The sequence below is a fragment of the Schistocerca serialis genome, chromosome 9 (genome assembly GCF_023864345.2).
Source record: "Schistocerca serialis cubense isolate TAMUIC-IGC-003099 chromosome 9, iqSchSeri2.2, whole genome shotgun sequence".
In the NCBI taxonomy this organism is placed as follows: domain Eukaryota; kingdom Metazoa; phylum Arthropoda; class Insecta; order Orthoptera; family Acrididae; genus Schistocerca; species Schistocerca serialis.
Genome location: NC_064646.1, coordinates 299,098,325 through 299,114,155, shown reverse-complemented (window position 1 = coordinate 299,114,155; position 15,831 = coordinate 299,098,325). Strand labels below are relative to the sequence as shown.

General features: G+C 38.8%; 1 protein-coding gene across 1 annotated transcript in view; it reads left to right on the top strand.

Annotated features, from left to right (window-relative positions):
- LOC126419818 (two pore channel protein 1-like) overlaps positions 1-10,805 on the top strand; it is a 66,887-nt gene extending 56,082 nt beyond the window's left edge. The window contains exon 13 of the mRNA XM_050087044.1: positions 6,676-10,805. Coding sequence (XP_049943001.1) covers positions 6,676-6,873 — 198 coding nt within the window. The 3' untranslated portion in view covers positions 6,874-10,805. The remainder of the gene's footprint in view (positions 1-6,675) is intronic.
- Positions 10,806-15,831: the final 5,026 nt, after the last annotated feature.

Below are 15,831 nucleotides of genomic sequence, written 5' to 3'. Positions count from 1 at the left end.
GAGAATCTCAAATTGATTCAATATTTAGAGATTTCTAGAAGGCGTCTAAAACTGTTATTCACAAGAGATTTCTAATAAAATTTTGTACCTATGGAGTATTATCTCAGTTGTGCAACTAGATTTGTGATTTTCTGTCAGAAAGATCATAATTCATGGAAATCAACAGAAAGTCACTGAGTAAAACGGTATTGATATCTAGCGTTCTCCAAGGAAGTGTTGTAGGTTCTCTGCTGTGCCTAACTTATATGAACGACTTTGAAGACAGTCTGAGCAGTCCCCTTAGATTGTTTTGAGATTGTTCTGTCATTTACCATCAGAAGATCAAAACTAACTGCAAAATGATGTAGCCATGATATCTATGTGGGATGAAAAGTGACAGTTGACTCTAAATAAGGAAAAGTGTAAGGTTATCCATACAAGTACTAAAGGAAAGCTATTACATTTTGGTTATACGATAAAGCACACAAATCTAAAGGCTGGCAGTTCAACTAAATTCCTAGGAATTACAATTATGAACAACTTAAACTGGAATGATCACATAGATAATGTTGTGGGGAAGGCAAACCAAAGCCTGTGTTTTATTGGCAGAATAGTCGAAATTGACCGCACTATGCTTATCAAAATATTAGGCATTCATTTTTTGCATGGGTTGGTAGAGGGTGGAACAGTAGAGAAATAGTCTGAAGGTGGTTCAATGAAATCTCTGCTAGGCATTTAAGTGTGAATTGCAGACAGTCGTGAAGGTGTAGATGTAGATGTAGACAGTAGCCCATAGGTGAATTTTGAACCCAATTAGGTAGGGACTTTGTAAAGTTTACATTTGTATAAAATAGGATAGATATTTAATACTGATGTCTGTTGTGGCTCGTAACCACACATTCACAAGCACCTCACAAATAGCTTGTTCGCACACCCATATTTACTGTAACATTTTTGCTTCTGCTATCGTATACTTTCACATGTCTTTTTTACTATTAATTGTGACCCACTCTGAACATTTAATAATAAAAAATTTAATATAATATGTGTAGATAAATAAATTATAAATCTCATGGTGCTCACAGCTTCGCACAAATATTTGTATCTGACATCTTTTCAGTGATTGGGGGGGGGGGGGGGTGTTAGTTTAAGTTGGTGCTATCACCAGTAATTGAACTCAGAGCTATGGCATGAAAAGCACAAACTCTACCAGTCAGCTGCAGAGGTATATTATTAGATTTGACAAGAGCAATATAAGTAAAAGACCATGGAAAGGAATCTAATGTTTCAGGGGGAGGGGGGACGAATGATAGGTTGGTTGTGTGGCAAAATCTTCTCAAACGGGCTGTGGATGCAGAGCTCACAAACAGCTATGCAGCATGAAGGAAGTTTGATGTCTCAGAACAGAATGCTTGTAAGTGGTGTCACATGAATAAATTATAAATCACCAGTTCTACACAGCAACTTGCAGGTCGGTTTGAGTGGTACGCTCTTTCTGATACGTATTCGAGCAACCACTTCCTTGTGTTATCCATCTCCTGCATCATACCCCATCTCCATGCTCAGCTAGTTGGAACATCTCCAAAGCAGACTGGGGGCTCTTCTCTTCCAGGGCGACATTTCAGGATCAAAACTTTGCAAGCTGCGATAGTCAGGTTGCACACCTCACGGAAGTCATTCTCACTGCTGCTGACTATTCCATCCCTCATACTACTTCTTCTCCACGTCGCGTACTGGTCCGCTGGTGGACCGCAGCATGTAGAGACGCTTTACATGCTCGTCGACGTGCTTTACGCACCTTTAAATGCCACCCTACGTTGGCGAATTATATTAATTATAAACGATTACGTGCGCAGTGTCGTCGTGTTATTAAAGAAAGCAAGAAAGCCAGCTGGGCTGGTTTCACAAGCTCTGTCAACAGCTTTACTCCTTATCCTGTTGTCTGGGGTAACCTGCGCCAGCTATCTGGCACTAAGGTCCACTCACCAGTTTCTGGCTTGACGGTTGCGAATTACGTCCTTGTGGCCCCTAAGTATGTCTCCAATGCCTTCGGCCGATTTTTCGCAGAGGTTTCGAGCTCCGCTCCTTACCACCCTGCCTTCCTCCCCCAAAAACAGGCAGAGGAGGCAAGGCCACCTAACTTCCGCTCCTCAAATCATGAAAGTTATAATGCCCCATTCACCATGCGGGAACTCGAAAGTCCACTTACCTGGTCACGGTCCTCCACTCCGGTGCCAGATTCTATTCATATTGAGATGCTGAAGAACCTTTCTCCTGTGGGTAAAGGTTTTCTTCTTCGTACTTATAATCACATCTGGATTGAGGGTCATGTTCCCACATGCTGGCATGAATCTATTGTTGCCCCGATTCCTAAGCCGGGGAAGGACAAGCACTTGCCTTTCAGTTATCGACCCACTTCCCTTACCAGCTGTGTCTGTAAGGTGATGGAATGAATGGTTAACTCTCGTTTGGTTTGGCTGCTCCAATCTCAATGCCTACTTACCAATGTACAATGTGGATTTCGTAGGCACCGGTCTGTTCTTGACCATCTGGTTACCTTGTCGACCTTCATTATGAATAACTTTTTGCGGAAGCACCGGACAGTGGCTGTGTTCTTTGATTTGGAGAAGGCTTACGACACCTGTTGGAGGGCAGGCATTCTCCGCACCATGCATACATGGGGCCTTCGCGGTCGCCTCACTCTTTTTATTCGTGCATTTTTAATGGATCGACGGTTCAGGGTACGTGTGGGTTCTGTCCTGTCCGACGCCTTTTGCCAGGAGAATGGGGTGCCACAGGGCTCAGTTTTGAGCGTCGCTCTCTTCGCCATAGTGATCAATCCAATAATGGATTGCCTCCCAGCTGATGTATCAGGCTCCCTTTTCATGGACGATTTTACCATCTACTGCAGTGCGCAGCGTACATGTTTCCTGGAGTGTCGCCAATGGCTTCAGTTTTTCTGCCGAGAAGACGATCTGTATTAACTTCTGGCACTACAAAGAGTTTCTCCTAATGTCCTTACATCTCAGTCCCGTTGCTCTCCCATTCGTGGAGACAACAAAATTTTTAGGCCCTTCATTTGAAAGGAAACTTAGCTGGTCTCCACATGTCATATTTGGCTGCCCATTGTACCCGTTCCCTAAATGTCCTCCGTGTTCTCAGCGGTACGTCATGGGGAGCGGATCGAACCATCATTCTTCGCCTATATCGGTCGATCGTCCGCTCAAAGCTGGATTATGGGTGCTTTGTATACTCCTCTGCACGGCCGTCCATCTTACGCCGCCTCAACTCTATACAACATTGGGGTTACGTCTGCAATCGGAGCGTTCTATACTAGTCCTGTCGAGAGTCTTCATGCTGAAGCCAGTGAATTGCCACTACCCTACCAGCGCGATATACTGCTTTGTTGGTATGCCTGTCAGCTATTATCAATGCCCGACTACCCGTTTTATCATTCCTTTTTTGATGACTCTCTCCACCGTCAATATGGGTTGTATGTATCTGCCCTGCTACCCCCTGGAGTTCGCTTTCATTGCCTCCTTAGGCACCTTGATTTTTCACTCCCTGCAACCTTTAGAGTGGGCGAGAGCCAAACTCCACCTTGGCTCCAGGCTCAGGTTCGCATTCACCTTGACCTCAGCTCGCTCAAGGAGGTTACCTCAGCTTCGGTATACCGCTTGCGGTTTGTCGAACTTTGTTCGAAGTTCATTACTATGATCTTCATTTATACAGATGGCTCTAAGACCAATGACGGTGTCGGGTGTTCTTTTATTGTCGGGGCACACAGTTTCAAATACCGGCTCCATGGCCATTGTTCGGTCTTCACAGCTGAGCTATTTGCCCTCTATCAGGCTCTTCTTTACAGCCGCCACCACCGACATTCTGAGTATGTCATCTGCTCTGATTCCCTGAGTGCCATCCAGAGCCTCAGTGATCCGTATCCGGTTCATCCTTTCGTGCACCAGATCCAACGCTCTCTTCAGCAGCTGGTGGGCGATGGTTCTCCAGTTACCGTTATGTGGGTTCCTGGCCTTGTTGGTATCCCTGGGAACGAAGCTGCAGATGCTGCGGCCAAGGCTGCTGTCCTCCAGCCTCGGACAGCTTCTTGTTGTGTACCTTCATCTGATTTTAGCAGGGTCATTTGTCAGCACATTTTATCGCTGTGGCATACCGATTGGTCTACACTTACGGAAAACTAGCTTCGGGCCTTGAAACCTCTCCCCATGGCTTGGACGACCTCTTCATGCCCTTTCTCGGCGGGAGGAGGTCATTTTGGCCTGGTTACGGATTGGACACTGCCGGTTCAGCCACTGCCATCTGCTGACGGCTGCGCCAGCGCCGTTCTGCCCATGTGGACAATTGCTGACGGTCCGCCACATTTTAACGTCCTGTCCGAATTTAATACACTACGCATTGATCTTGGCCTGCCATGTATCCACTTGACAAACCTGTCTAAGGACATCTGATTATGCTGTTTTTTTTTTTAATTCCTTGCCTGTTAATGTGCCTTTTATCGTGTTGTCCTTTTTAGTTGCTGTTTTAACATTCTGCCTCACAGTGCATTCATAATTTAGTGTGGGTGCTAATGCCCACTGTAGTTGTGCGCCCTAAAAAAAAAAAAAAAAAAAAAAAAAAAAAAAAAAAAAAAAAAAAATCATTTGTGTGATATATCCTAAAGTGTAACATGCGCAAAAAAGATCCACATTATATATGAAAGCTTAGCTTCTCTTGCAGTATATGAAAGCTTTGCTTTTCTAGTAACAACTCTACATATATTAATTTAAAACATTAAATTTTCCTGTTTGTGTATTCGGGCTACTTAACAGCGATGTTGCTATTGGCTGAGTACATCTCGTGTCCTATGGTCTGCAATCCGTTGCCATCAGCTGGCGAGCTCACGTGACATGAGCTACGACTGGCATACAAAAGTGTATCACAATCTTGATTTCAATGGTTCGGAAGGTAACATGCGGTGTTCGGTGGAATTTGAATTTATACTTTCATAATATGAAAAATTGTAGCATACAGTTGCTGCCCACCAAAGATCTACCCCCCCCCCCCCCAACCGCCCCCCCCCCCTCCCACCCCCACCCCCCCGAGTTTCGTTTTTTAAAGTACCGGGAAATTCTATGACCATGTATGAAAACATAACCATTCAAGGGATTGATAAGTTTTGGATTCCGAGGGAAAGTCTACTGTCATTTCACATGGAAAAAGTGTGTTTTCAGCCAGGAGAAACTGTATTTTTAACCAGGAAGTCCGGGAATTTTTTTTTCCTTGGCTGTATATACACCCTGTACTACTACTACTACTACTACTACTACTACTAGTAGTAGTAGTAGTAGTAGTAGTAGTAGTAGTTTATTGTTAGTTTTATTATTCAGCCAGTGATTTTATCAGCTCCAGCCTGATCATTTATTTTTGAATTTTATGCTGTAATAATATTTATTGGAGCTCATAATGTGTTGCTTTTTGTAAGACAAATTTACATCAGTAATACTCATTTATAAAAGGGGATACAATCAAGTGATATCTATTTGTAGACCCCTCTCCTTCTACTGAACAAGAAATGTTTCCATGTTGGCACTTTGTCTGGTCTTGCCACAGACTGCTTAGGTCTATACTAGTGAAACTGAAATGTTATGCTGTTCAAAGCATTTCCCTTGCATGGGTGTAGTCATATATTCAAAGTAAAGTACAAAGTACCTCATTAAGAAATGATACCACAGAAATACAACTAAATTTGAAGTGGGGAAACGATGAATATGATGTCTTGCTAGGTTCAGTGTGCTCCAGTTCTTGAGCTACATAGATATAAATTTTGGAGCAGTAAAAAAAGGAGGGGCATCTAGGGACAAACAAAGATTATAATATATAATTTAACATACATTACTGGGGAAATTTGCTGTAGTAGACATGTATTAAAAAGATCAACTCCAATTCAGAGAATTATATGACACAACCAAACCAATCGTAATACAGAATTATAAAAGAAGTAAGATTACTGCTGTTAAAATGACTGAAATGTACTAGAAAGAAAGATACTAATAGCAAGAATACAAATATTCATTGCAAATACAAAAGAATTATGTTTGTACAATTAAAAGAAAAGAAAATTATTGTTGTTGTTATTATTATTAATGGGAAACGTAGGTGATTTTGTCAGTGATATATTGGTATGTTATACAAAATATTTCAGTCTAGGAATAAAGTCTTTATTATAATGTGTGGCAAGACTCGTAAATGAATATTAAAGTTACATATCTATGTTCCCAGCTTACTGTTGTTTTTACTGTCTGATAACAACTGTGTTCTATTTATTATCTTCTGTTCATAGATGTAAATTAAGCATTCTTAAACTCTTTCTACTCTTGTCCTCCTCCCAACAGGTCATCTCTCTCAACCTGGGATGTGAGTCACCTTATCCGCTTTTCCAACCTTCCCAAATCTATCCCTCTTTTCTTCTTGGGATAGGAAATAATAATTCCTAAAGCTTCACTTTTAAATATCTGTGTTGGCAGTACTGTAATTTGCCTCCAGAAAATAAGAACTGGCCAGCTGTGTCTTTTTGAAAGTTTACAGTTTTCTCAGCGAGTTTTCCTTTTGATATAAACTTAAACTAGAAGCAGTTTATATCACTCATGTGTTACAGATTTCGAAATGGATGATCATTCATATCACTAATCTCTGCTTCAGGGGACAGCAACTTACATAGGATGTCGTCCCCGTAACCGGGAAGTTTTGCAACGCCGAATGTACCGTGCAGAAATTGAAGATTGGATGCATGAAGCTGAAATGGTAGAACAGGCCCCAACTCCAGTGGATGGCCGAAGTAATGATCATGCTGAAGTTGTCATGGGAGGCTATCAGCAGAACGTGTCAATCAACTCCTAAGTTACGGAGAAAATATTTATATTGTGTTTCATAAGGCTATTTTCTATGTATCTGTCATTTCAGTATTTAAACACTATCTGAAACAGAAGTATTGTGTCAACTGTCAAAATATAAATAACTAGAACAGAGCTCTGCTCCTACTGTTCCAACAGTGACAGTTGGTAACATCTATCTCTCTAGCTCACATAGTGTTTCTTTAATTTTTAACTATAACAAACAGTATTTTTGTGGCTTTTAGTTCCTCTGTAGCTTTTGTGTGTAATATTTTGTTATAAGCTATGCATTCCTGTTACTGTCAAAATAGTAGCAACGGTCAATATTCAGAAGTGTTTATTATTTTATTTGTGACTGGTGGCCCCAAAAAGTGAAGTCACAGAAAATTTTTATGTAACTCAGTAAAATATGAAAATAACATAGACTGAAAACTGTAAAGCTAACTTGTTAGTAAGACTAAACGATAGCTGTACCAACACGTAGACTAATAGACAATGCAAACTCATACAAACATTTCAGTAAAAGGCAAAATGAATTAGCAAGAAACGTAAATAAAAAATATTAAGAAGATAAGAAAGATCTGTATAAATGTGTTAGAGGAATGTTAAGTTTTTTGGAAACATTGTTGAAGGTACATGTTGAATTAATGCACAGTAACACAGATTTTCCTGTGATGGGCAGTGAGTTGAATATGTCTTTTTGGACAATTTAGTAGAAAGACGTGCTGGTCTGAAATGCAAGATTCTCCTGTGACAAGCAGATTATATGCCTTTATCTGATAATTGTTTTATTATGTTGATAAAGTCTATATGGTTTCCCTGATGGTTTTACTAATTCTATTTTGATGCTTATTAATGTCAAAGCTTTAATACTCTATTTACATAGAAATGATACCAAATGCTCATATTTAAAATATTTATAATTATAAACTTAAAGTTGTTTCTTTTCATTAAGTATTAAATACTTTGAATGAGATTATTATTGTATAGGAAAGGTGTATGTCAAGTTTTCCAAGACAGTACATATGAAATATTGCTGTCAAAACAGAATTGTTTGTGGTAACACAACATATCTTCCTGATGAAATATTATTTCCTCTTTTTCCCAATTTTTAAATGAGCTCAAATTTTCCTATTTTTTTAAATGAGCTCAAATAATTATTTAAATGGAGCATTCACCCTGATAGTTCCAATTATTTCCCTTGTCATCTCCAAACAAAACAAAAAATTTTAACATGTTTCTTCCATTGCACTTCTATTAACTGTTCTTGCATCCAAAGATGAGTAACATCCCCCTGTAAGTGTCGTATCAGTGTGCAGTTTTATGGTAAACCTATTTTATATTTTTATTGTCGATGCTAGTTTCAAAAATTCCCTTGGAAGGAGGGTGGGGACAAACTGTCCTTTAAAATTGGGTACTGTCATTCATATTTTTCTCATAATCATTGTTCTGTCATTTATTTTCACATTATTGTCAGACTGCTTCCTGTTGGCAGCTGGAAGTGTCACAGAAGTAAATAGTAGTTTATTTTTAATCTGAATTTGTTGTTCTTGTGCTACAAATACACTTACATTTTTGTATTTAATCGTTAATCTGCTTCCTGCTGGCAGCTAGCAATGTTACTGAATGTTATTTTATTAAGAATTTATTGTTCTTATGTTACAAATATTGTGTTTTTCATACATATATTATGCACAGTTTTATAATACTGTATAATACTCTTAGTTACCATTGTCATATTGTGATATCGTGGCTATCAAATCAATATTTATTTAATTACATGTTTTAGAGAAATTTTTGTTATGGGACTTAATAATTATAACATTTTTGTTGATGAGGAACTAATATTAGCTCCAAACTTTTAAATAATAATGAAATTTTATATAAACCTTAATATTTTTGTGTACTTTAATAGCAATATTTCTTGTGATAGTAACAGAAAACTGTTCATGTGTAATGAACACCTTAACTGGCTGTGTAGCTTATTTGAATGTGCAAGTTACGTCTTCTGAAAATCTATAACATTCCAGTTTGTAATATGAATATAGTGTTAACTGATCATCTCTTATACCTTTAGCCTTATATGTTCAACTGTTAATCTGAAATGGATAAACATTTTTTTTTATTTTAGAGACTGTCCTAATGCAATAATTTTGCAAATATTGTTACTAGATCTCTCTTAGTTATAGCTTGGTGGACTGTTTGGTCTGAAAACTGTAATGGCCTCCAGTTGCGAGTATACTTTGCACTCGCTTATAAGTTTCATTATTTGCACCTTTGTTTAGCTTGTTCAAAGTACCATGTCAGACAGTATTATGACAGTTATCTCTAGAACATTACCGAGCGAGGTGACGCAGTGGTTAGCACACTGGACTCGCATTCGGGAGGACGACGGTTCAATCCCGTCTCCGGCCATCCTGATTTAGGTTTTCCGTGATTTCCCTAAATCGCTTCAGGCAAATGCTGGGATGGTTCCTTTGAAAGGGCACGGCCGCTTTTCTTCTCCATCCTTCCCTCACCCGAGCTTGCGCTCCGTCTCTAATGACCTTGTTGTCGACGGGACGTTAAACGCTAATCTCCTCCTCCTCCTCCTCCTCCTCTAGAACATTATATGAATTAAGAGACATGTCTGCCTCATTTCTATTTTGAACAGCTATTATGAGCTTCAACTGTGTAAAGAAATACAGATATTAGTATCGACGTGACGGACTGTGTAGCAGCAATATTATAACTGGCTTTAGGGATACATCTAAAAAATTCTGGGTAAAAGTGTGTGTGTGTGTGTGTGTGTGTGTGTGTGTGTGTGTGTGTGTGTGTGTCGAACACACATGCACATTTGTTTGTGGGGAGTCAGAGACAGCTATTTGCATATTTACAAATTTCATAGCATAACTTGAAGCAATTTCTTTCAGCTAAATACTATGAGAAAGACTTGTAACAATTATACATGGTGCTGACATATCTGTATTTATTCACTATAATAAGATTTACTGTTATTTTCATGGTATTAGACTGATTAAGAAATTGATAAACTTAACTGAAAAAAAAAAAATATTTCTGCATAAATTGGTGGTTTTTTATTTAATGTATTAATCATTGATCTCTACTCTCCTTCAGTCAGCAGCCTTGACCAACAAGAATAAATTTTTCTCCTTTTTGTAGCTTAGTTTTAATTATTATTGGACACTACACTAGTTCCTAACCACCATTTAGTTCCAAAACTTGTCAATGGATGTTGCTTTGAATGAACTGATTGCAGAAACGCCATCAGTGGCTCACGTTTTGTATGATCTCTCAAGAATTATTTTCTCTTTCAAAGTAATCCCAACCCACTTTACGTGTAATGCAAAATGCACTAAACTTTGTAAGGTCATCACTTTTAGTGTTACAGTGTTTCATGATCATCTGTTGTGCAACAAACTGATACATGATGGCCTTATGGAACACAAGTGACAGATAGAGCTATATGTAAAATAATGGCAGAAATGAGTGTTATACACCAATTTACTCAGAGAACACAAAACAAATAATTTTTGTTTTGATTTACCTTCAAGCATTTATCTTTTGTGTGGCTATTTCAGTCACATGGTGCAGTTTGTCATTGTAGTCCTCTTTTTGTAGTGGAGGTAAGACACCATTCATGTAAGGGAGATGCCATTAATGCTACATCATTTTATTTTACCAAGTAAATTTTATTTTTACACAGTATAGCCATAGTTACATATGAATGTGTAATGTGAATTTAAAATGAGCCGTTCCACATCATTACAATTAATCGCGCAAATGATCCATGGAACATGAAACTAACAAACACATCAGAGACTTTGTCAAAATCAGATATTTTTGTTGTTTAGCTACAATAGTAATTTATTTGTAACCTTATAAATGGATTTGTCTGTAGAGAAATAACTGGAAAGAGTAAAATGTATTTGTAATTTGAGGTGATTTGTTGTTTTCATTTTTGTATATGGGTGTGAATTCTGTATATTTCAGTCTGTCTAGGGAAATGTCCTTTGAATCATTGACTAATGACAGAGATATTTCAAGAGTGACCCTATCAAATAAGCAAAGGATGTTAATACTTTCCAAAAATCACTGTCATAGACAGTATAATTATCATTTTTAGTGACATAAAGATTTTTATAATCTCCTTAGAAAATATATTTTAAGTCTAATGGTTTCACATGATACAAAATGTGTTCTGATAATAAATCTGATGTATCTGTACGTGGATGTTTATTAACATCTGTAATTACGAGGAAGTAATCATTGAATTTGGTGCCCATTGATTTCAATGTGTCATTTCTGTTACAGTAGTTCTCTTAGAATTCCAGTCTATTTGTCGTACTATATTTTTAACTCACATGTTTATGACATTTGACTATAGACTGGGAGATTCTACTGGGTTCTTCCTTCCTAATGCAAGATACTTTAATCTTGTAGATTATCCCTCTGTTATCCATGCTTCTCTTTAATTATTACCCTTGTTTGGTTTAAAAGAAAACAGCACTAATGCCGAAGGAACATGTTTAGAAATAGTTAATTTTTTTACCAGAAAGATCTGCTTTGTAGATCTGCTCCCATTATTTTTCTTGTAAGCTGTTTCTTTACGACTTTTAGAGTTGGTGTATAAGTTCATCGCATTTCTCCATGAGTTTAATAAACCCAACAAATGCACACATCAGAGATTTTAGTCGTCAACAAGATATTCTCCTAACAGTCTGCGATGCTGGGATAATGTTTCAATTTGGTTATTGTAGAAATCACGTAGTTTTGAGGCGAAGAACTCATTGAACCATGCTAGGAGCACACTTTCATCCATAAAGGAAGTTTCTTGAAGTTTGTTCAATAGAGAGCGGGAAAGGTGAAAATCTGAGGGCACAAGATCAGGTGGGCGCATAACGACTTCCCAACCCACCTCCTGTATAGTGGTTTTAATGAGTCTAGCGGAATCAAGGTGGGCATTATTGTGGAGTAGCTTCACTTAACACAGTCCTTCTGGTTGTTGTTCTTGGATTCTTCTGGTTGTTGTTCTTGGATTGCACCTGCAAGACATCTCATTTGTTGACAATAAATATCAGCAGTGATGGTTACACCTCAGAGAAGCAATGCATAGCACATCTCTCCAGTGCTGTTCCACCAGGTGCATAACATTATCTTTTATTGATATGTGTAGGTCTTTTTACAGGGAGTTGCTGCATTGTTTGGGGTCAAACATTCTTTTCTTTTCCTTATGTCAGTGTAAAGACAGCATTCCTCATCACCAGTATCAATACAGGATAGTAATGGTCAGTGTTGTTTGCAAGTTAATTGATGACGAGCAGGCAGGGATGCTGATTTTTGTGATTTTGGCTTAGAGCATGCAGTACCCATACACCTGATTTTGCACTGCATGGCACATTTGGACACAGTGTGTATTGCAGACTGACACACACTGACTTATACCTGCAAGCCAACAGCTGCCAACATCTGGCACAGAAGAACGGAGTGCTCAAAACTCTAGCCCACAGAGCACATACTCTGTCAGACCCTGACAGTCTGGCAATGGAAATAGAACACTTAGTCAGTGTTCAGCAAGGATAGATTCTCATCTAGAGACATCCAGAAGGCACTTCAACCTGCCAGTCAGTCACAGGATCCAGTACAAGAACCAGAAGAGGCGAAGAGGGTGGTATACTTGCCATATCCAGGACAGATCTCTGCTAAGATCAGCAGAATTCTCATGAAACATGACATCAAGAGCGTATTTTGCCCACCCACTAAGATTGGGACAATGTTGGGGGATGTAAAGGATGACCTGGGGTTACGGAAGCCAGGCACTTAGAACATACCATGCGAGTGTGGGATGTCACACATCAGCCAGGCCACCAGGACTGTGGACATCACATGTAAAGAACACCAGAGGCACACCAGACTCAGACAGGCAACCAAATCAGCCATAGCAGAACACTGTCTAGAGCTCGGTCACTCGATGAACTACAATGACGCCAAGATTGTCACACAAACCCCTAGATATTGGGACAGTGTCATAAAAGAGTCCATCAAGATCATGCAGAATCTCATGAACTGTGACACTGGATACCAGCTCAGCACTGTCTGGGATCTGGCTCTTGAACTTCTGAAAGCTCAATGCAAAACATATCAAGATTTCACCAGAAACACGAGTGGGAACCGAGAAAACAGCCATGAGACGGAGCACTAGACACTATAGATTTGTCCTGACACTCCCTAGATGATGACCACAACCTCAGAGGACATCCAAGTCGGGCGCAGATGGCGTTCGGAACACCAGTGACAGAGGAGACTATTGGAGACGGGCCTAGTACGTGCAGACCGCAAAGGAGACACTCGACGTTGTGCGGACCATTTGCGAAGCTCCCAGCAAGAAATACAAGTGGAGACCAAGGAAACAGCCAGGATACATAGCATCAGACCCTACAGATGACAATGGTGACCTCAAAGAGCGGCCGAGGTGTGCGTGGATGGCAGTGGGAACACCAGTGACCAGAGAGGGCCATGGGAGCCGTGTGTGGTGGGCGCGGACCGCAGAGGGAACACCTATTCGCACAGACCAACTAGTGAGTGCCCATCACCTTACAGGCATAAATACTGGACTCGATCCGCCCAAGGACCATCCTCGGGTAGCACCTGAAGAAGACAGCAAGCTATGCTGTAGAAATATTGTGTGAGAACGACGTGAACATCTGGCAGAATCCCATTTTTTCAAAAGGTCAAAACAGCACACTGCTTGGTATTTTCCACAACCTATCTAAGGCATTTGATTATGTGAACCACAGTATTCTTCTAGATAAATTGAGGTTTTATGGGATTGATGGTACAGACAAGTTACAGATAATGTTGTATCTAGCAAAAGAATGCAGAAAGTTATACTTATAAGAAGAGCTCCTCAGCAGTGGGACTGACTTTTTGAAACCATTTAAATGGTAATGTAGGTTAAGGTACAAGGTAACATACCCTACAGCCATTCAGTCTGGGACCCTCGTCTGCAAGTAATGGATGAAAAAAAAGTTCGGAATTTTGTGGTGATGCTCTATAGCTTTCTAATTAACATGTTTCAGAAAGTTGACACAGCAGGACAGTGATCGTGCAGTCCTCATATGTCAAAGGTTGTGGGTTTGATTGTCATCAGGAGCTTCGGTATTTTTTTAATTTTTTAATCTCTTTCAAAATGGCTTTGATCATTATTTTTATTCAATTGACAGTTTAAATGTATTTTTTTTTAAATTATGTTCCTTTGTTATGTCACTTTAATAAATATAATTTCTCTCTTTTTTCCTTCCTCCCACTCTTTTTCCATTTGGAATAGTTATGCATATGAAGTTAATTATTTTTATTTATTGATTTCTTTTTTATTTCTTCCCTTTTATCATCTCATATTTTCGTCCATGTTATTTCATTCATTAAGTTTATTCCTCAGTTTGCTAGAATTTTGTTTTACTTATAGTCCCTTCTTTTGTTTAATTTTTTATTTGCGTTGTCATGTGCACAGTGCAATAAGAATTTACATTTTACTTGTTTATATGACGATTGGCATCCAAAACACTGCACATCTTGTAATGAAAAATACGTTTTTGACACCATCATACAGTCAATATGTATATATTATTTCATCTTTTGTTTTTAACTGATGAATCAGCATTTTCAAATGTCTTTAAATATGTCTGCTTGTGTCTGTATGTGTGGATGGATATGTGTGTGTGTGCGAGTGTATACCTGTCCTTTTTTCCCCCTAAGGTAAGTCTTTCCGCTCCCGGGATTGGAATGACTCCTTACCCTCACCCTTAAAACCCACTTCCTTCCGTCTTTCCCTCTCCTTCCCTCTTTCCTGATGAGGCAACAGTTTGTTGCGAAAGCTTGAATTTTGTGTGTATGTTTGTGTTTGTTTGTGTGTCTATCGACCTGCCAGCGCTTTCGTTCGGTAAGTCACCTCATCTTTGTTTTTATGTTTAAATATTATAATAGATAAATGAAAATAATGAAATTTCCAACTGGAAAAAGTGATAGGAAGAAGGAATGAGAGGAACTAACGCATTATTTATATGCTAATGAAAATGATGTGACACAGGAACAGAAATTAAAAAAATATGTTTTAACCAATTAATTGAATAAAAATAGTGACCAAAATCATTCTGAAAAAATAATTAAAAAAAAAAAAAGACATTCTAAGCACCTGGCGACATTCGAACCCTTAACCTTTCGCATGTGAGGACAGCACAATAACCATTATACTACGGCAACAAACTGATTAAATGTATTAATTTTAAAGCTGTGGCGGATCACACAAATTCCTGAAATTTTTTTGTTGGTTACTCGTAAATATTGGGCCATCAGGGTGAGTGGCTTGTTTGTGATACCTTGGATCTTAACCTACATGGCCATATAAACGGTTTCAAAAAGTCAGTCCCACCACTGGGGACCCCTCCTTGTTAGTAACTCAGCCAGTGTAGTTCAGAGACATTATTTTGACAGGGGAGGGATTACATATGGGGCTCAATCTTAGGTCTGCTAATTTTCTTCATTTATGTAAACAATCTGCCATCCAATTAAGTTCATCTAATTGGTCCTTTTTTCAATCCTACCATACATACGGCAATGGAAGAAATGGTAAACAATGTTCTTAAAAGTATCATTGACTGGTTTTCTGCAGATAGTCTCATGCTCAATTTAAAAAAGAAGCAAAATATTGAGTTCTGCACACCTGGAGTTGCTACACCAATTATAAGCATAACACGTGATGAGGAAATAATAAATACAGTGGAAACTTCAAAAATCTTAGATGTCCATATTGATGAGAATTTAAACTGGAAAAAGCACAGTTTGGAACTCCTGAAACAACTTAGTTCAGCCGCATTTTCACTTAGAATCATTGTCTATTCTGAGGAGAGAGAAGTCAGTAAGCTGACAGTGTTTGCATATTTTCATTCAGTGACTGATGACCTCATAA